Source organism: Odontesthes bonariensis, chromosome 4 (genome assembly GCF_027942865.1).
Source record: "Odontesthes bonariensis isolate fOdoBon6 chromosome 4, fOdoBon6.hap1, whole genome shotgun sequence".
Classification (NCBI taxonomy): Eukaryota; Metazoa; Chordata; class Actinopteri; order Atheriniformes; family Atherinopsidae; genus Odontesthes; species Odontesthes bonariensis.
The window spans coordinates 23,869,979-23,890,303 of NC_134509.1; the positions used below are offsets into that span (position 1 = coordinate 23,869,979).

Genomic DNA, 20,325 nt, shown 5'->3' on the forward strand with positions numbered 1-20,325 from the left:
TAGCCATGAACTGAAAATATCAGGTCTGTCATCTTTACCACAAGAGCAAAACATACCAAATAGCTTCTCCTCCTAGCTTGGGCTTCCGCTCATAGTTTGTTAGGGTCTCATTTCATTGCTTCCCCCAACATATTAAAAAATCAGCTATACATTCACACCCAGCAACTAGTCAGGACTGGTTCTTCCGATGTTCCACGTGAAACATACAGGGCACAGGACGTCACCTTTGTGACGCTACAGGTGGTGCTCTGGTGATTTTAAACAGAAATCCTCAACCATAGCATTGGTGGCTGATTTTGCTCACGATACGTCTTGTAACACATTTAAACACATCTTATGGACATTTCTTTTTGCAAAAGGGGTATTTTTTTATTACTATTTATTTTACTTAAGTTCAGCATGTTAAAATTGTACTTCCCCTCTGTTGTATACTCTGTTTCAGTCATTCCACGGACGTTGTTGGATAGAACCAAACAGACATTTGCCTGTCTTCCACAGTGACTTCAGCAGCTCTGTTCTGCCCTGTGAAGTTCATCATAGTTCATCCTCATTGTCCTAGCTGAGCTGAGGCTAGCTAGTGTCTCCAGCCTTGTCTCTCTTGTCTCTCATCACCCCCACCCCCCCGTCCCACCCAAGGTCTGCTTCCATCACCTGTCCCAAGGGGATAACTGTCTCCACACCCCCCCCATCTGTCCCTCCGCCAACCCGGCCTCTCCCTGCCTCTCCCTCTGCTATTTTGGATGCAGCTTCGTTTTGTGATGTCACTGAGGAGAAGTACAGTTTTTGCATGTGTGTAAATGGGTGTGTGGTGTGTGTCAGTGTGAGTCAGCGAGCGGGAGGTGTGCATGTGAGTGTGAGTATGTGACAGGGAGACAGAGAGATAGGGGGAATAGACAGGCAAAGGGAAAGAAAGGCACAAGTGTTAGGTTTCCATCTTCAATTCAGAAGCTCAATTCCTTGTTTTTAATCTAGAAAAGAGGGTGAAAAGAGCAGGAAAGGGGAGAAGATGGTTGGGAATCTGAGCTGCTGACAGCTGTTTTTGTTCCTGCTCTGCTCACCCCTCTTTCTTTGCTCTCTTTAGTGCTGGGTACAAATACTAGTTGTAAAGATATATACGGACTGTAAAATAATAGCTGTTTAAAAGGCTTTATATCTTTTACAGTGTATAAAGGGTGTGATTGGATATTCTACCTGGCTCTTTTTTTTTCACTTATGATGGTATTCAAGCCTCAAATCTCAAATTTGACTCACTTCCTGTGACGTTTTGCCCACCACATCCTGGATTGACTTCACAAGATGCTGACACTCTCACAGTTTAACGGTTTTCCTGTCAATTTTCAGTTCATACTCATATGCTCTTGTAGGGTATATTTTCTCACAACACTTACTTAAGTGCATACACACACACACACATTCGCTGTGTGATAAATAATTACATACAATGGTAGGCTATTGTCCAATCTGTGGGAAGCCTGTCTACTTTGGTGAGTCTGACCTCTTTAATTTTTTACGCTCTGTCTGTCTTCCTCCATCTGTCTGCTTCAGTTCTCTATTTTTTTCTGTCTTTCTTTTGATTTGGAGAGTTTTGTCGTCACCTGTAACTTCAGTCAAATAGAATGGAATAAAATCAAAGTAATGAACAGATGAAAAAGGTATTTAGAGCACTGTTCGAATGCATTTTCAGCAACGAATATTTTTAAGGTGCAGCTCATATCATCAAGTGAAACCTAATTTGACCTGACAGTGGGATTAATATTGTGCTCACAAAAAACACCAAAATCACATTCATGTTAGGAATCACACCTGTGTTTCTTCTGCTGTAAAGTAACAAAACCTTGTGCAAAAAAGAGCAACAATGTCCGATTCATACTAAAATGTTTTTTTTTTATTCATGTTCTGTTCCTAAGAAGAGAAAAGAGGGCATTTCTCTTTCTCTTTCAAGCACACACACACACTAATGCACGCACTTGTATCCATGATGGCAACAGGATGTGGGTCTAATCAAAAGACCTTGCACGCTGCTATCTGGGTTTCCTCCTTACCTACTGTTTCTTTTAGTTCCACGCACAGAACTCTCTGTGAGCTGCACAACAGCTATAAGTCAATTTTATTCTTTTACTGCAAGTTTCACTTGCCTGCCCATGTGGAAGATTCAAATTTTCTAATGTGACCTGGCCTACTTACCTCTTTTCTCCTAGTATCACAGTATCTGGCCTATTTTTTTGCTGGTGAGGGCAATGGTCTGTATATTCTGAGCCAGACACCTGAATTCCTTTAAATTTGGCATTTTTTAGAAAAAGAAATTAACTTAATTTTTTAAATATAAATCTTGACATGAAGCAACTGAAATACAGACTATGTATGTGCATATACAAAATCCCTCTCGCATTACAGCTAATCTCTAATTCACACCGTCCTCGTTTTCATTCGATGCAGGTGAGAAAAAGAGGTCCTTAGGGAGGGACTACCATCCTCTGTGCCTGAAGTGTCAGAAGTGTAACAGACAGCTCACAGCTGGACAACATGCTGAGGTATATAAGGACAGCAAATGAGGCAAAACATTAGGTTTGTGAAATCAGTGAATGAGTAAGGTGGTGCTGTAACCATGTGCTGCTGACTGTGTTTCAGTATGATGAGAAGCCATATTGTTCACACTGCTACATGAAGATGTTTGGCCCGAGAGGTATACTGCCAACTCACTATGAAAACACACATACACACATACACTGGCACCCTTCTGGGCATGCAATTTCTGAATGTCTCTTTCTGTATGAATCTTTCTTGACAGGTAACAGGTGACCTTAACAGATGTCTCCATGGCACGGCACGTCATCTTTGCCGTAGAAACAAGACTGACACCAAATGGACAAATGCTGACATTCAAAAGAGACGGTTCATGTGCCAAAAACGTTCAGGAAATAATACATAAGAGTGATAGACTGTAGTCTATCATGATAAATACATTTTCATTTTTTTTCCTGTTGTTACACTTGAACAAATTGAAATATCTAATGTGTGATGACCACTTGTATATCCCATGTGTTTATTCACTTCTATTGTCCACAATTAATATGAAATCAATGTTACTTTTTCTTGAAATATAACATAAAACCTTACATGTCTCAGTGGTGGAATTTTTGGCTCTGCAATCAACGACCCACATGCCGACATTTTTGGACATTTGGGGAAGTCGCATTTTCTCAAAAACCAACAAAGACTCTAATCACAGACAACACACATTTAAATGAAAAATGAGTTGAGCTTTAGAGCTCTCCTTTTCTCTCCCTCATCAAGCAGCCACGGGGAAAGAAGGCGGAAAGAAGCAGCGATGGATAAGGGTGGTTGCTGTTGGCACAGTAAACCAGATCTTCTGCCAGCAGAATCTGCTGGAATGGGCGCTTCAGTGAGGCAAAGGCGGATCTCTTGTGCTCTCACACATCCATGCATTCATGCAGCGTGTCTGCAGTGTGCCTTGACTGCTGCAGGGGATTGTCGCCCAGTGGTGGATGAAGTACGTAGTTTAGACACACACTATTTCTTTCTATCCCACACACATAAAGAGAGAAGACCATGTGCTGATGTCCCCCCCTGTTAAGTGTCTTACGTCACATGAATAACATTTCAGGATTGTCCTTGAAGGAGATATAGGTGGTGAAATTGGTGGAAATTGGATCAAGAAGACTGAGACAGAAACGGTATATAGCATAGAGGGAATACACTGATGGGACAGGTCTAACATCCAGAAGAGAGACACCAGTGAGATGCATTTGTTTCTCCTGTCTACCACTTGTCTTTGAACCTGTCTGTTTCCCTCTCATCTCATGAGACCCTTCCCTCTTCTATCCCAATCCCACCTCCCCTCCTTTTGTCCCTCCTCCTCTTTCCATGTCTCCTTCACCTCCTAACCCCCCTACCTTGATATATCACATGGCTGCTGTGATACCAGCTGGCTGACTGCTCATTTGCATGTGTTCCAGCTACACTGCCTTATTAGAGGGGCCGATGGTGGCGGAAGGGCCGGGTTATAGTTGGAGACGGGCTCAGGGATAAGGGAGAACATGGTGCTATGGAGACCACTGGGTGATTGTTGGGTACAAGCAGTGCTGAAAGAAAATAACCAGAGCCTGAATAGATGGGGCTGAATGCAAGCAAGCAAGAATATTACTATTGTTAACTGGTGAATCAATGGAAAACTACAGTAATTATGCCTATGTTCAAATCTGCTTTTTATGACAGATTCACCAGTATCCTTTCGGCAGCTTAAGAAAATGTTACAAAAATGGATCCCTGAACAGATGATATTACATTTGAATACTACTTCCTTCTCTTTACATCCTTTGCAATTTTAGGGTGTTGAATCTTTACACAGAAAATTCTCATATGACTTATCTACATTTTAAAAATAAGAAGCGACATACTGGAGAACTGTCTGCTTCAGTGGTCAACTACTCTGACAGGTTATCTTAGTTATGATTACATCCTAACGTTAATAAAACTGTTACTGTATGCATGTTTCTTAAGGTCCGTCAAGACATCAACACCCAGATGTTAGAGTATGGAGAAGACAATCAGTGGTACAAATTTGAAAAAAACGTGCTAACAGACTTAAATTTAACATTGTGAGTTTTAGATAATTCAAGAATAATTTAGAAACTGAGGCCTAATAGTTTGATTATCTTTCATATCAATTACTGTCTCCCCAACTGGACACAAACAGGAATAATTACACTTCAGTCAGTAGATAGACTCTAGCTAGACTCTTGGTTGAAGTCAAACTCATATCATCATTGTAATGTTTTAAATGGATAGGTCCCTAACCTTCGAAAACATGATGAAAGATATTTTACATGTGTAAAAGATTTTGCATGGTTTGATGCACCCTCAATTGAATGAGTTTATCAAAGAAAATCTAAACTTGCACACCAGGACCTAAACCGGAGGGGATTGTAATATAGCCTACAGAGAAGTGCCTTTGGGTAGTCAGTCTTTCTGAGCAGCATGTACCAGAAGTACTATACCCACAGAACTAAGGAACATTACAGTTTGCAGTTTAGACTTCAAATCAATAAAAAAGATAGTTGCTAACTAACGTTTGTTATCATAATTTAGAGTGGCGTGTATAGTCTCTGCCAAAATCTTTTCATTTGTACACGTTTTGGTGTTTTTTTTAGTTGATTTCATTTTGTTTGTCTATGTTAATGAAATATGATCTGGTATATGCTGTTTTTTTTATCAGCTTGTTTGTTATTGTTTTATCAACTACACTCATGTGCATGAAACTGGGATGATGACTGCACATGAAAGTAGCCTGTGTGGCTAAACCAGGCTTTAATCCAGCACAGACGGAAGACAATCAGCATATGACATGACCGACTGAAATACTAATGCAAATCTATGTGCAGCATTCGTCCCTAAATAAATTTAAAAAAACAACAATAACAAAATAATGTAAATCTGGTTAGGTTAATATTGAGGTTTAATTTGCATTAACCCAACTTGGGTTCAACCTAGGAAACTAATTTGAGTAGAAGTGTTCATTATCTTATGGGCAGCTGGAAAGGCCTGTTTATGGAGTCAGTCTGAACATCAGAACATACCATTTGAGTAAAATATGTTATAAATGGGAACCAGAATTTATGTGTCAAAGGGGAAAACTATGAACAGAATATTTTGCGAGGGATTCCACACGCAGTTATTTCAATTGGTGTTTTACTGTCGACATCTAGTGGTCATAGAAGGTACTTACACATCTCTGTTTGGGAGGCAAACTTTAACGTGAATGGGTGAGCTGTTTGACTATAGTGACAATTATTTCTGTTTGTGTGAAATAATTTTAATTTTAGTAACGAATTTGTCAGTCAGACAGACTAGAACCCACTACATTAATACTTAATTTAACTGTTGTAACATTCATCAGTGTTTATTGGTTTAATCTATGATCCAGAAATTTGACAAATCACAGAGAAAAAAACACAGAAAAAACACAGAAAATATTTAAATTATTCTCCCCGGAATTTACATCCTCTTCTTTAAATCTGAGGTGGACAATTAGAACAAGATGTCCATGATAGGAAATGTTTGAAAGATATGTTTTTACCGGGTGTCCTTAGAAATACTAAATACTAAGAAATTGCTGACGTGTTTAAACAAACCCCCAAGTACGGACTTTCCAAGTAGCAGTTGAACGCAACTTTCAACGTTCCGTGCGGAGCATGCGCATGCGCATGAGGTTAAGAGGAAGCAGAGGCAACAGACCTGAAGGATTATGTGGACAAGTCGGTGAGAGGAAGCAGCTGCTTTACAGCTATTTAATTTGGATGTACGTGCTCCTGGAAACATGAACGTCTCTTTAAGTGAAAAACTGAAAGCTTGACGGGAACTCGGTGTATTCTAATGTACATTTATAACTGTATAGATTGAAAACGGAGCGACAATGATGTCAGAGTGCGACCCAACAGATACTGAGAGCATCCAGCCCGTGCTGGACACCGGTGCAACCGCAGTGCCTGAACTGGAGTCGAACTTACACGCCACTGACCACTCAATGGCATTATTTGACAATAACCGAATAGGACTGGGGCTTGCGGCCAACCCCGGAGTCGCTGTTCGTATTTCAGACTCTTGTGAAAGCGTCTTGACCGAGCTGGAGACGGAGGGCTCCGGCGAAGAGGCGCTGTTGTTGCCCTGCTTAGCAGGAAGCTCATCGTCCCCGAGAAGTGTTCGAGAGAAGCGGAACAGGCGAAACAGGCACAGCTCGTCATCGGATAAAGACGCATTGGCCTCTCCAGGTGACTATTTGGAATTAAAGTGGATAATTAAACAATAGGGTTAGGACACTCGCATTTGCAATGCGCTTTATATGTCAGTTTTTAAAGCATATGGCTCAAGGCTACACCTGCTGATAGTGATTACTCAGAGATAACAGAGTGCAACGTGGTCATATTGATATGATGTTATGTAATACCTCCGGGACACATAGACCAACTCATTTACTCCCACTTCGGTTGGCTCCTACAGGACACTGACCTGTTGCCCTTATTGCATTAAAAAGTAGACTCCAGTCAGCTTATTTTGCAGTGGCTTGACACTTTGACCCGGTGACCTGACACAGTATCAGGCTATTAACTGCGTGATTAACTTTAAAATGTCCTCTCTCCGAAGACTTGCATTCTTGTATGTTGCCAATACACAGTCAGCATGAAGGTGTCTTCCTCCGCAGAGCAAAAACCAAAAGACTGACTTCCTGCCTCTGTGTGGTTTATATAACTTATCTATTGTCAATATTGCCTCTTCACTGATAGGATTTATTTTGGAAGATATAAAGAACAGGCTGATCCAGTCGCCATGGAAGCAGAACATGCTGCAAACTGGATTCAACAACACTCCCCCCTGATATCGCCCACCGTTTTTACCTGCAATCCTCTGTATTCATTCTCTTTGTGTTGCTTCTGGCTGCTGAAATCTAAATTTGGATCAATTTTAATCAGTGGCAGAAATGTAGGCCACACATTTTGCAACATCAAACTTTTAATGGCAGGTATTCGTTTCCACATTTATGTGGCCCTTCAGCACAAATGGCGTTTAGATCTAAATGACAAAATTCCTTCAGAAAGTAACAGTCCTGTACTCACAAGGGCTCACATTTTCTTAATGGAAACATTAACTTCCACACAACTGAAGCTTCATTCAGCTTTGAGTCCAGGTACCGTTGTGGTAATTTTTTTACCAAAAAGGGTCAAAAGAAGCGAATAGTGTTTGTTTATTGCTCATTTGAATTCTTTGAGCTTGCTTTGACCTAAAAAGCTGATGTGTCAGTGTCTCCAGACATCATAGATGTGACCTGATTCATACTGACATCACACTTCTGGTGTTCAGAGCTCTGAGTGTCCTGACACACCTGCTGTGAGAAGCTTTCTGAGTCCCATTAACCGACCTGAACGTCAGAGAGGCAGATATTAAATATGCATCAGGCCACTGTGAAAGCAGACACACAGACACTGTTGTCCAGTATAGTGCTTGATGTCAAAGAGGGAATTTGGGAGAGAGGAAGTACCTTGTGTGTGCTTTTAGTCTGGCTTTGTGTGGATTTTGGTTAATGGAGATAGGCAGACGAGAGCCCACAATGATATCAGAGACTCTTCTCACCGGTGTAATGAAGTGGAAGCTTGCATTCGTCACCACACACAGACAAACGGACTCAATCTATTATTGGATATTAGATTATGAGGGTGAAACACCTCTGCTTTGTACACACAGAAATCTTGCTGTAAATCTGTCTGCAGAACTTTATTACAGTCCCATAATGAAACTGTTTTATAAGTTTATTTTAGAGTTGGCTTCCCTATAGAGCACAAAGTTGCCTTTATGGCCAACCATAATGTGACAGGATGTCATTTATTCACATTGGCCCTCATTTATCAAGCCGTCGTAGAAAGCATCATTGATATGAGCGGAGAACTCGTCGTACACAGAGGCTCAAGTGAGATTTACAGAACATGCGTACCACACCAATCCCATCGTAAGACCGAGCGGCTGTTGATAAATCCGGCGGCTGAAATCCATCGTAATGATCCTAACCACGCCTTCTACAAAAGGCCGCACCTCTAGAATTTGCGACATGGATAGACGAAAGGCGGCAAAGAAACGCTGTCAACGCTGTTGACAGCTGGGACGGCTGTCAACAGCGTTGGCGATGTAAATCGCAGACCGGACGAGTTATGTATTTTCCCCTACTGTGATGGTCAATAAAATGTGATAAACTCCAGATTAAATGAAATCTAAAATTGAACGATGTTTTACTTTTTCTCCAATAAGAACAGGAAGAAGTGGTCCGATATGAAATTTGCCACCAAAGAAGGTCGCAGCTCTCCGACGCAGCATGTCACAAACAGGGGGGGGGGGGGCTCCGATCCAGGTTTGGATTCGAGTGCCTTGGAGGAGAGGGTGGCTGGCCTGATCGGAGCTACGTCTTTTTTCCTTGAATAACAGAATGCTTACCAAAAGTCAGAATAGCTGAATACGTTCCTCTCTCCTCCTGAGCGCTCTTGGCTGTGCAGGCTGGTGGTAGGGATCTCTGGGTACGGGGTCCTCTGGATGTACATCTGGAAATGGCACTCCATTTTTTTGGGCAATGTATGGAGAACCCCGCATGCAATAATAATATTGCATACCTTTTCGGGTGTATATAGAAGGGTTCCCCCCGCAGCCGAGAGACAGATCCACCTGCCCTTTAGGAGCCCTAACCTCTCCACAGTGGCACGCGTACGCGTATGCGCAGTGTTAAAGCGCCTCTCCTGTACGGCTCATAAGCCACTCATCATTTTCCCAAAAGAAATCCTGCCGGTCCCGGAACACTCTCTCGCGCCTGATGCACGCGTTCAGGTCCTCTAACAAAGCCAGATCTGCCATCGTTTCGCCATTACCGCGCCGCTAGAATCACCTCTTAAATAGGCGGTTGAATAATGAGCCATCACTCTTCCAATTACGGAGTTGTACTTGTTTAATTTATTTAATTTGCGTTTATGTTTATATTTATGTTGAAGTCAAATAAAACATGGGCCTTCTTTGAAGTGATAAGTTTGTAATTTTAACCTAGAGATTTGTTGCGACTCATGAGGCACGCACTAGTGACGCTGCTGTCTATGTATGCTATTGCAGTCACCGCAAGTCAAAATGGAAAAGTGCGTACACGCCCTCAGACCTGTCGTGGCGATTTCATCTTTACTGCGCTCACGATGGATTTGATAAATGCCAACCTTTGCGCAGAAAAGATCGTACACACGACCTACGCATGTTTTTCGTCTTACGCAAGTTTGATAAATGAGGGCCATTGTGTTGCTCCAAATCAACCTCAGTGATTTTTTAGTTGGAATCTTGTTGGGTGAAATCAGAGGCTTTCACAGTGAAAGATGGACCTCCCAGGGAGGCAATCAAATAAAAAATCAGTAAGGACTCAGTGAAAGAAAATCAAGAACCAAGATTATTTCGGGTTAGAAATAGCTCAAAGATACACTCACCGGCCACTTTATTAGGTACACCTTGCTAGTTAAAGCTGCAGTCTGCAACTCTTTTTCAAGCATAATGCCTGGAACTGTCCGGGGATTCTGAAAGTAGTACATTAAATACCCCAATACAAAAAAAAAAAGAGTTCTCTAGGTCCCCTATATGTCCCGCTAGGTCCCTCCAAAACCAGCAGGTTTGTTTACAAAATTGCAGACCGGACCGGTATAAGGTAACCAATCAGGTTATGAGCTGGGCTCTGCTGCCTGTCAATCACCGATTGTGCACGCACGATACAAGGTAGGCTCATCCCCACGCTTATTTATCTGGACTATTGAACTTCATTACGGGCTTGTCTACTTACTGTGTCTTCCATGATCGCAAATGACAGGTGAGTTGATGAATGAGGAGTCGTGTAAGCGCATCTGGCGTGCACGTCTACGTGCACGAGTTCTCATGTGTTTTGATGGGGCGGGACAGGAAGTTGAATAACTTTTTATTTTTTCGTTAAAAAATAAGCATTTCTTGCATTTTGCGACTACGGAGGTCACCGTTTTCAACTTCAAGCGTTCTGATAGATCATGTAAACTCTTAAAATGCCAAAAATTAGGACTTTACGTATGACAACAACAAATCCTGTAGACTGCAGCTTTAAAGGTTGGACCCCCTTTTGCCTTCAGAACTGCCTTAATTCTTTGTGACATACTTTCAACAAGGTGTTGGGAACAGTCCTTCAGAGATTTTGGTCCATATTGACTTGATAGCATCACGCAGTTGCTGCAGATTTGTCGGCTGCATATCTATGATGCAAATCTCCAGCTCTACCACATCCCAAAGGTGCTCTGTTGGATTGAGATCTGGTGACTGTGGAGGCCATTGGAGTACAGGGAACTATCATCATGTTCAAGAAACCAGTTTGAGATGATATGAGCTTTGTGACATTATCCTGCTGGAAGTAGCCATCAGAAGATGGGTACACTGTGGTGGTCAAGGGGATGGATATATCTATATAGATATATACATTAACACGTTAGATTTAAGATTAAGATCCGCTTTATTATCATGTATACACACAAAATTTGTCCTCTGCTTTTAACCCATCCAGGTTGGCATCTGTTGACACACACACACATGCACATGGTCACACACTCGGAGACAGATGCCAACCTGGAGCGGTGGGCAGCCATGAAGCGCCCGGGGAGCATGGAGGGTACGGTGCCTTGCTCAAGGGCACCTCAGCCATGACAAGGAGGTGGACTGACACCCCTCCAGCTATCAGTTCCACCAATCTTTTTGAGTGGCGAGAGTGGGACTCGAACCGCCAACCTTCCGGTTATTGGACGACCGAATCTAACCACTGAGCCACGGCCGCCCCGATTTGACATATTTATAGGATGTGCGTAATTTTGCGTAAGACGGTTGAATTTCCATTAATTTGCGTTCATTTTCATTTCCATGTCATTTATTGCGCTTTGGTTTTTATAACCATTATCTGACAAAATCACCATTCAAATAACTTATGACGGTTGACATCAATCAATAACCCGATTTCTCTCAATTCAATTCAGTTCAGCTTTATTTATATAGCAGAAAAAAAGATGGTGGTCCAGTTAATGGCCCAGTTAAGTGGAAATCATGCTTATAGACAACCAGGAGTTGAGCAAACTGAGCTCTCAAACTAATGGAGTGTGGAGCGTGTCTCCAAGCTGTGCCTGAAATGTGAAAACACCTGGTCTAAACCATGTGTGGTAATAAATCAGGAGAGCAGGCTGTTTGTTGGGGGTTGTGTCAGAGACCAGGTAAAAGTTCTGACTGAGATGCTAATGTTCTGAGGGCTTTAGTTTTGTGTGAATGACAAAAAATGCTCAGTTTTAAGTAAAAGTCAGAATTTCATCTGAACAGATGTCTTTGTTAGGAACTTGGTGGCCATGTGACTAGGATCAAAGGACCTCTTTAATTAATCCACATTTCCTCTGTAATATTTGCATATGTATTCTCTTCTTCCTATTTTTAATTTGCTTCTCCCCCCCCCCCCTCAAGTGAATTAGCTTCAAAGCTATCTTTGTCTTTCCTCATCTTTCTGTGACGAATGGCACATAAACTGTTCGCCTGTCCCTGAGCTCACCCTCCTCCCTCCCGTGCCTGTTCTTTCATGTCTTTCTGCACTTTCTGTAACCTAAGTGTGACTGATGCAGAGCATATGAAGCCTCCATCAGCTGACTGTTTCTTGCAGGACTGAGAAGTTGGAATGTATCACGTCGTGTGATTGGGCCATGAAAGGAATAATTAGCGCCCCGTATCCACCAGAAAGCTGTCATTACACTGGATCTGCAAGGCAATAGAAATGTACATTTTGTGCCAAGTGACAGGATCGCTCAGTCGCTTTCACTCCAGAAAGGTTTGGATGTGCTGACCAGGTGGGGCATCTCTGTGAGGACTTGGGGAAAACATGCAGGTTTAAAGAAAATTGGGATTTTCAGTTACCCACAAATGTGAATTAGTTTTTTGAGTATTAGTCCTGATGGAGACTTGTCACCCGTTCTGCCCCTCAGTGTGCGATGGGAACAGCTGATGTGTAACATGACATTGCTGACTATTATTAATCCTTATAATTTGTCTCATATTACAGTTTTTCCAGGATGCAATATGTGAACAATTTGTTTGAACAATGCATTTAATTGATGACTGTCTCACGTCTTTCTGTAGGGGCTCTGTGGACCACATAAAGGTCACAGAAACACGTTAATGCCACATTTTACATGAAGTTTCATGATGAAGCAGAGGACATTAAATTGCTGTTTAAATGCAGCATGCAGCGCTTGTGTACAGAGTGAACACAGAAAGCCTAAATATGTTTCCCTGCCAGGTACACACAGTGGAGACTTCAACCATTTCCCCGACGATCCCGAGTTTGCAGATATTATCCAAAGGGCGGAACAAGCTATCGAGAGTGGCGTCTTTCCAGAGAGGATTTCCCAGGGTTCCAGTGGGAGCTACTTTGTCAAAGACCCGAAAGGGGTGAGCTGGGGATAAAGTAATGGCACTGATAACAGAAAGGAGAGAAGGAATTTACGATGGACTTCATTTAGAGGGAGGCTATGATTTATTCGAAAAAAGAAAATTAAACATTTAATGCCTTTTTTTCCTCAGAACTCTTAATATACGAAATGGCAGCCATTCAAGGAAAATTGCTTTCTCCTGATCTCACATTTATACCCCTAAATCAGAAATCCTCATGTTTAATTTTGCTAAATGTGTGACATAACAGATAGTCAGCATGAATGATTAGCCTCACAAGTGACTGAAGGGAAAGTATGTTGACCTCTAAGTTGTTGGCAGCATCTCTGTACCTTTTCATTTGTGGCTCGGTGTCCTTTGAAAGAACATTGAATGGTAGTAAAAAGTTTATTGCTGAAGTTGTGTCGTGCCGGTTATATGTATTAACAGTGATTTTTATTCTATTTTGTCACCGTTCTCTTTCCCGCCAACAGAAAATCATCGGTGTATTTAAACCAAAGTCAGAGGAACCGTATGGTCACCTGAACCCAAAATGGACCAAATACTTTCACAAGGTACGCTGTGTCCCATGTCCCCTGTCTGTTAATACTGTTTGTGCGTAAGCAGGCAGATATACTTTTTACAGTTTTTGTAATTTGATTAAAGGTTCTGTGCTTGCTTTGTCTTCTTGACCCATTTTTAAATCATGAGTCAGCTATCACAGTTTGTGTGTAAGAAACTCCTGATATGACATTTATAATCCTTTTTTAAATACTGGTGTTAATATAATTTATGGTGCAAAACATCCTGTTAAAACGGACAAACACATGATCTGTATTAGATTTCAAAATGCATCAGATTTTATTTCCCTTTCTTGTCAGAGCACACCGTATGTTTGGAGTAAAGCAGAAGTGATGTTAACACCTCCTTGTCTCTATCATTAGCTCTGCTGTCCGTGTTGTTTCGGCCGAGGCTGCTTGCTTCCTAACCAGGGTTACCTCTCAGAGGCTGCTGCCTCTCTGGTTGATACTAAGCTTGGTCTTGGAGTGGTGCCAAAAACCAAGGTGTGGCTCAAAGTACATGCATGGTGTTTTTTTTATTTTTTATTTTTTAGTATTTTCTATCCGAATATACAATTACTGCTTTCTACCAGGATTCAGACTGAAATGATGTAATCAACCTGAACGAATCTCTATGTGAAATTGATTTGTTCTGTGTCTTCTTTGTTTTTATTACCAGTTAAAAGATAAATTATCACAGCTAATCGAGTGTTAACGGCTCTTTTTTCAACATTTTCTTTTATTTTAGGTGGTGTATTTGGCGAGCGAGACATTCCACTATAGTGCTATCGACAGAGCAAAGTCCAGAGGGAAGAAATATGCCTTAGAAAAAGTCCCCAAGGTGGGACGACGCTTCCACAGAGTTGGCCTGCCTCCCAAGGTAAGAGACTGTTACACATTAGGTGTCTAATGTCACCAACCTTTACTTTTTTACTTTGAGCCATTAATGAGGGAGATGAGAAATTAATCACTCCTTTTTTTTATTCACTCCTGTGAGGTGTATTTCCTTTGATTTTTGTTTGTATTGTGTAAAATGCTCAGTAGATATATCCTTTAGGAAGGCCTGCGCTAACACAGGATAAATGTTAAACCTCTGTATGACTGACTGCTCTGTTGTTGCTGTGAAATCCAAGAGTTGGTATCTCAGTGAGCTGCTGCAGATGCAGCCCTGCTGGTTGAGGAGAGTAACAGAGGTTTGACCACAATGTGTTTGTGTCTCTGGAACAAACAGGGCTGTTGAAATTAAATGGTCAGAGGAAGCACAAATGCCAACGCTGCTTTAAAATGTGCTGGAGGATGCTGAATGGATACATTTATCTCTTAGTATTAGTTTAAACTTAATTGTGCAGCAGTCTCACATGAGATAACCTTCTGGGTTTTCTGGTTGCTTTTTTAGATGTTGTGAAAAGGTGCCTGAAAAGAAAAATCTGCAGGAAGTGTATGAGGACTAATATTTCAGCCTATTGACATCAGTTTCCCTCTACCATCTGCCTGTTTCCTGAACAATGAACATCTTAGTACAAGTTGAGCATTTTTGTTATATTGGTGTATCACATACGCGTGTATGTGTGTTTCCAGATGGGCTCGTTTCAGCTGTTTGTGGAGGGCTACCGTGAAGCAGACTACTGGCTGCGGCGCTTTGAAGCAGAACCTTTACCAGAGAACATCAGGAAGCAGCTGCAGTCACAGTTCGAGCGGCTGGTGGTGTTGGACTACGTTATCAGGAACACAGGTGTGGGTGTCTGCTTTGACACAGTTGGTGTTCCTGTCTTACGCCCCCTGCTTTGTGTTAATGGAAAATAATGATCATACAGGGCATTTGCTGTCGGTGTCACACGTGTTTGAACTGTACAGTTGCCTCAGGCACAGCTCAACATTGCCTCCTCCCACATTTTTGACTCTTACCTCTTTGTTATTTTATTTTGTGTTTGTCTTCCTCCTCAGACCGAGGGAATGACAACTGGTTGATCAAGTATGAGAAGCCAGGAGAAGGAAGTGAAGGGCAGAAGGTGAGTTTACATTAGCATATGATTAAGTGCACACACAAAAAACAAATATTCACATTAGTATTCATATGTCATCATACTGTCAACTCATATTTTGTGTCGGCAATGTGATGGTTTACGATGACCTCTGTTAACAGCAACAAGAATACCATCTATCATCAATCATTTAGTCGTCTATTGACAAATGAGTTGAGTTATAATTGATCTCTCTAATTAATCAGTCCCTTGAACAGTGATCAATAATTAGCCCAGCCATTATTTGTTAATAAGTCACTCAGTTAAAGGTGCTGTGTTGCCTGACCCTCTTTGCCACTTCGCTGTAGGATGCAGAGTGGCCAGAGAACAGTCCAGACTCCTGCATCAAGATAGCAGCGATCGACAACGGCCTGGCCTTCCCCTTTAAACACCCAGATGAGTGGAGAGCATGTATGTTTGTCTCCGACTTGACTTTTGGTTTCTGTCTCTGATTTAACTCGTTTGAAATATCCTCCATTTTGTTTTTTTCATTGCTTAAAAAACCTGAGTAAAGCATATTAATTAGTGACCTTTAAATCTGCACCCATCAGTTTTCTTATGCACAGAATCAGGCTAGTGAGGCTTCATGTTTACTGTTATCATTGTTATCTAGTGAGTAATACCAATAGTACTAATATTTTTTTTTTTGTTACCCGTGCTTGTTCCTTTAGTGTTCTGGCAACAATTGAAGAGCTGGTAAAAATACGTCAAAACAACAACTGGAAAATGTACAATACAAACTAGTTTGACACGCAGATCATCTACACAGTTTGGAGAATACAGTGATAGTTCAAGGCAGTTGTTTTGGAGTCTGAAACTGCATACAAATACCATCTTCCTGTGTGTATTACCAGTGCACATTTAGCATGCAAATGTCTTCCTCTGTAGAGCTAAAAACCACAGTACTGCTAAATGGGTTTTATGTTTCTGTATGTTTTTATTCAGTAGTTTTTGGTACTTTTCAAAGTGCTTACTTTCCAGGGATATATCACAGTATACAAGCACTGGACTTTACATGGTGGTGCACGTTCCTCAGCTGCAGTTACTATGATAACAATTCAATAACTTTTATTAAAGGGACACTATGTAATTTCTTCCCCCATCTAGTGGTGCAATTTTATTTTGCAAAGTCGAATGAATTTGCTCTCTAGCGCCTCGCGTTTTCAAATGTCCGATTCAGGCTCGGGGTCCATACAAACAAAAAGACATCAAGACACACAGTACAAAGGATTACATAACACACATACAACTACACTATAAATACAGATGACAGATAACATGTCAGATAACAGAAGTTGACATAGCCTTTGGTGTGCAAGCAATGCAATTAGCCATATTCCGGGAGTTATCGGAAGTGACGTCGACTTAGCGTTAGCAGCAGTGTGTAGTTGCTATCTGGAAAGTGTTCTTTTAAATAAACTCCATGTAAACTTACAAACTTTCTAATGCCTCGTTTTGTGAGTTGAGAGCCTATGTGTACTACGGCAGAAGTTTGGTAACAATCAATGCATTATTAGTGGGATAATTTACGAGATAAAATCTATTTACCATTAGCGCCAGTAATAAGCCATTCGGCGGACGTGACGTCAAAACGACGTCATTTACGCTTGCAGGCCTGGCGTTGGGGAAAACGTGATTCGAAGTGCTTTATGTCCCTCTCGGCACTTCTTCGTTTTTCATAGACCGGAAGGACATGGCAGCCTCCATAGAGCTTGCCCGCTCTATGTAGATACAGACAAGTTATTCTTCACTCAGGAGGATAATTGAGATTTTTGACAGAGATCATTTTACACCAATGAGGACTAATTTATGAATGAATATGTTGATTTGAGCTAATAAATGACTTAATATATTACACAGTGTCCCTTTAAGTAGCCACTTTCAAAGATTTAAGATCTAATAATTTGTTTTTGTCATATCAGTGTAGGTGGTGGGTTACCACAATAATGTGACGGCACACACTATCAAGTGTTTCACAAATGATACTCAGTACTGTTTATTCACTCAAATGTATGTTGGACGATGGTGCACACCCCTTTGTTGCACGGTAGCAAATTTCAGACTCACTGAGCATGTTGTTAGATCCGGCAGCAAACTGTGCTCTTGTCCTGTCATCAGACCCTTTCCACTGGGCATGGCTCCCTCAGGCCAAAGTGGCCTTCTCCCAGGAGACCAGAGACCTGGTGCTGTCCCGCCTGTCTGATATGAACTTTGTCCAGGACCTCTGTGAGGACCTCTACGAAATGTTTAAGGTACCGATCACCTCATAGATATCGCACAGAGCAGCTGTGTGATCCATTACAATTTCATGGCTCAGGATTTCTGTTAACATCAGTCATTTTCTTTGTCTTCAGACAGATAAAGGGTTCGACAAAACCATGTTTGAGAGACAGATGTCTGTTATGAGAGGACAGGTGAGTTTATTATCCCATCGCTCCCAAAATCAGCTTAACCATAATGTTCCCTTTGTTCTCGTTGTCTTCTCTACTTTCTGACTGTTTCCTTTTACATCCTACCTTGCCTTTCTTTCCTCTCTTATGGCCTACTTTCTTTAACTGTGTGTCACTGTGTGTTCTGTTACCTCAACACCACACGTCTTAACCTAATTTTGTGTCCCGTATCCCTGTTACTCTTCCTTGTCTTGCCTGTCTTTCTATCCTGCACTGACCTCTAACCCAGCTGTCACTGGCCGAGAGGCCGTGTACACCGTGGACAGGTTGCCAATCCATCACTGGGCATAGATATATCTATGTTTATCGATATATTTATCATTATGTGCAATACAGTGTCTTTTAATGTCTTAATTATTCATATTTTTCCTTTTGGATTAATATAAATCGCACTAATATCAGAGAGCGTGTGCAGCTTTTTTTTTAAAACTCTTTAAAAAAAAAATAAATAAATAAAGATAATTGACTCCTTTCTGCTTCCGGTTGTTAGGATCTGTCTTTCCATTCTTTTTGTGTCACATTTAAAATGACATGCAGGAAAACATCATAGCTTAAAGCAATGATGTTATAAGATGAATGACTTATTTGTATCTTTCACATCATTGTCAAGTCATTGCAACATAGGTGATGAGCACTCTGTACTTTAAACTTTGTTTAAACGCATGAGAATGATCACGTCTGTCAGGTTGGAGCTGAAGCCAGTAGATAACCACAACAGCTTTTTCCTCTGAGGACAACATCTTAGTGTTTTGTTTTTGTTCCTTTTTTTGTACAATGTAATGAGTTGTAATTGTTTTTATACTTCCTGAAATTCTTCAGTTTTAAAATGGGAAACCGCTCAACATTTGAACTGAAACCATGTCATTATGTTCCATTGGACTGTTCCAATTAAGTTGTCATTAAGTTCCATTTCATTGGACTGTCTATGCACCTCGTATTTGAATCCTGTTTGTTTCCAGGTGTTAAACCTGATCCAGGCTGTGAAGGATGGGAGGAGCCCCATCCAGTTGGTGCAGATGCCCCGTGTGGTGGTGGAGCGCAGCCGCTCAGGCGGTCAAGGACGAGTCGTCACGCTGGGCAACGCATTCACACAAACCTTCCACTGCAAGCGGCCCTTTTTTTCTTCTTGGTAGTAAGAGAGTGCAGCAGAAGGGAGTTAAGAAGAGAATGGGATGCATTCTTTTTTTTTTTTTGAAGCAGGCGAAGGATGAAATAAGGGAGAAGACACGTTTGTCATGCTTGAAATGGTTTATATTTGTCCTTGCAAGGAAAATAGAAAAAGTGGAAAAACAGGTTACAGAAACCTTTTGTGAGGTAATTGAGTTTAGCATACCACTGGATCCTTGTGAGGCCTTTGGGCTGTTTGTGGTTACCATGGTGACTTGATTGAATAATCAGCTTTTCCACAGGGGTGGACCTTGTTTATTAATAAGGAGAAAGGATTTTTTTCTTTTTGTTTCACTCAAAGTATCTACTGGAGTTTAATGCAAGCTCTCTTACTGGAGTAATGGCCAAAGAATAGGCACTTATACACCACCAACTAACAAATATGCGGTCAGGTAGTGTATGGTAACCCATAGAGCTGCTTCCACACATCTGCTTAGAGAGGGATTGATTCTCCAGGTCTCAATTGTTTCTCATCTGGGATGAAGTCCACAAAGATTTGCTTTGCCTTGTAGGATCACTTACTGAAATGTAGATGTGCGCTGGCACTGTGGGAGGTGTTTGTCTAATTCCACACAAATGGGTCAAACCACTCTTTATCCAGTGTTAATGTTCCAAACTACATCTGTTAACAAACACAAACTCAGTGTCTTCAACTCTCAGTACTGCCAAAAGTCTTTGTTAAAGTAATATTAAAAAGCCTCACGCAAAGAATATTGTTGAAACTTGAATTTAGAGGGGGGTGAGGGGCAGTTGCTTGAATGTAATGTGTTTACGATTTATACACAAATTCTTGCTCCTTAACATTTCAATACAAGAGAATGCTGTCAGATATAGACTTCTCATAACAATGAATGTATTTGTTGTTTGAAATGTATTTAATAGCTGGCAAGCAGCTTTCTCTTGGACCTTGTGGCACAGGGGAGGGCAGCTCCCTTTAAAAAAACAAAAAATTGAAAAAAAAACAAAATTGAAAATGATATTTCACTCTTTGCTCGATGCCGTTGTGTTTTCTTATGTATGAATCTTGAAATTTTTATTCAAATTCAATGATTGTATGAGAGAAGTTGTATATTTAACAGATTAAGAAAAATAAAATTTGGGAAATTTGAATCTTTGTTGTGAATTGCACAT

The 20,325-nt window shown here is 41.1% G+C and overlaps 2 protein-coding genes across 2 annotated transcripts; both read left to right on the forward strand.

Moving 5' to 3' along the window:
* Positions 1-1,293: 1,293 nt before the first annotated feature.
* Positions 1,294-3,076, forward strand: LOC142379343 (cysteine-rich protein 1). Its single transcript, XM_075464486.1, has 4 exons — positions 1,294-1,484; positions 2,437-2,531; positions 2,629-2,683; positions 2,789-3,076. Exons 1-4 carry the CDS (start codon positions 1,442-1,444, stop codon positions 2,797-2,799), a joined length of 204 nt encoding a protein of 67 aa, XP_075320601.1. The 5' UTR covers positions 1,294-1,441; the 3' UTR covers positions 2,800-3,076.
* A 3,154-nt stretch (positions 3,077-6,230) lies between these two features.
* On the forward strand, positions 6,231-20,304 carry pi4k2b (phosphatidylinositol 4-kinase type 2 beta). Its single transcript, XM_075463545.1, has 11 exons — positions 6,231-6,788; positions 12,866-13,017; positions 13,491-13,571; positions 13,941-14,060; positions 14,305-14,436; positions 15,135-15,288; positions 15,501-15,565; positions 15,886-15,988; positions 17,696-17,829; positions 17,932-17,991; positions 18,987-20,304. The coding sequence occupies exons 1-11, from the start codon at positions 6,434-6,436 to the stop codon at positions 19,158-19,160; spliced, it is 1,530 nt and encodes a 509-aa protein (XP_075319660.1). The 5' UTR covers positions 6,231-6,433; the 3' UTR covers positions 19,161-20,304.
* Positions 20,305-20,325: the final 21 nt, after the last annotated feature.

What these genes read in the sequence shown, in the direction of transcription:
- LOC142379343 (XM_075464486.1), top strand. Translation starts at nt 1,442, where the DNA reads ATGGTAGGCTATTGTCCAATCTGTGGGAAGCCTGTCTACTTTG. An exon ending in TGGGAAGCCTGTCTACTTTG is followed by an intron (nt 1,485 to 2,436) that starts GTGAGTCTGACC and finishes CATTCGATGCAG; the next exon opens with GTGAGAAAAAGAGGTCCTTA. An exon ending in CAGCTGGACAACATGCTGAG is followed by an intron (nt 2,532 to 2,628) that starts GTATATAAGGAC and finishes ACTGTGTTTCAG; the next exon opens with TATGATGAGAAGCCATATTG.
- pi4k2b (XM_075463545.1), top strand. Translation starts at nt 6,434, where the DNA reads ATGATGTCAGAGTGCGACCCAACAGATACTGAGAGCATCCAGCCCGTG. An exon ending in TTGTCAAAGACCCGAAAGGG is followed by an intron (nt 13,018 to 13,490) that starts GTGAGCTGGGGA and finishes TCCCGCCAACAG; the next exon opens with AAAATCATCGGTGTATTTAA. An exon ending in CCCAGATGAGTGGAGAGCAT is followed by an intron (nt 15,989 to 17,695) that starts GTATGTTTGTCT and finishes TCCTGTCATCAG; the next exon opens with ACCCTTTCCACTGGGCATGG.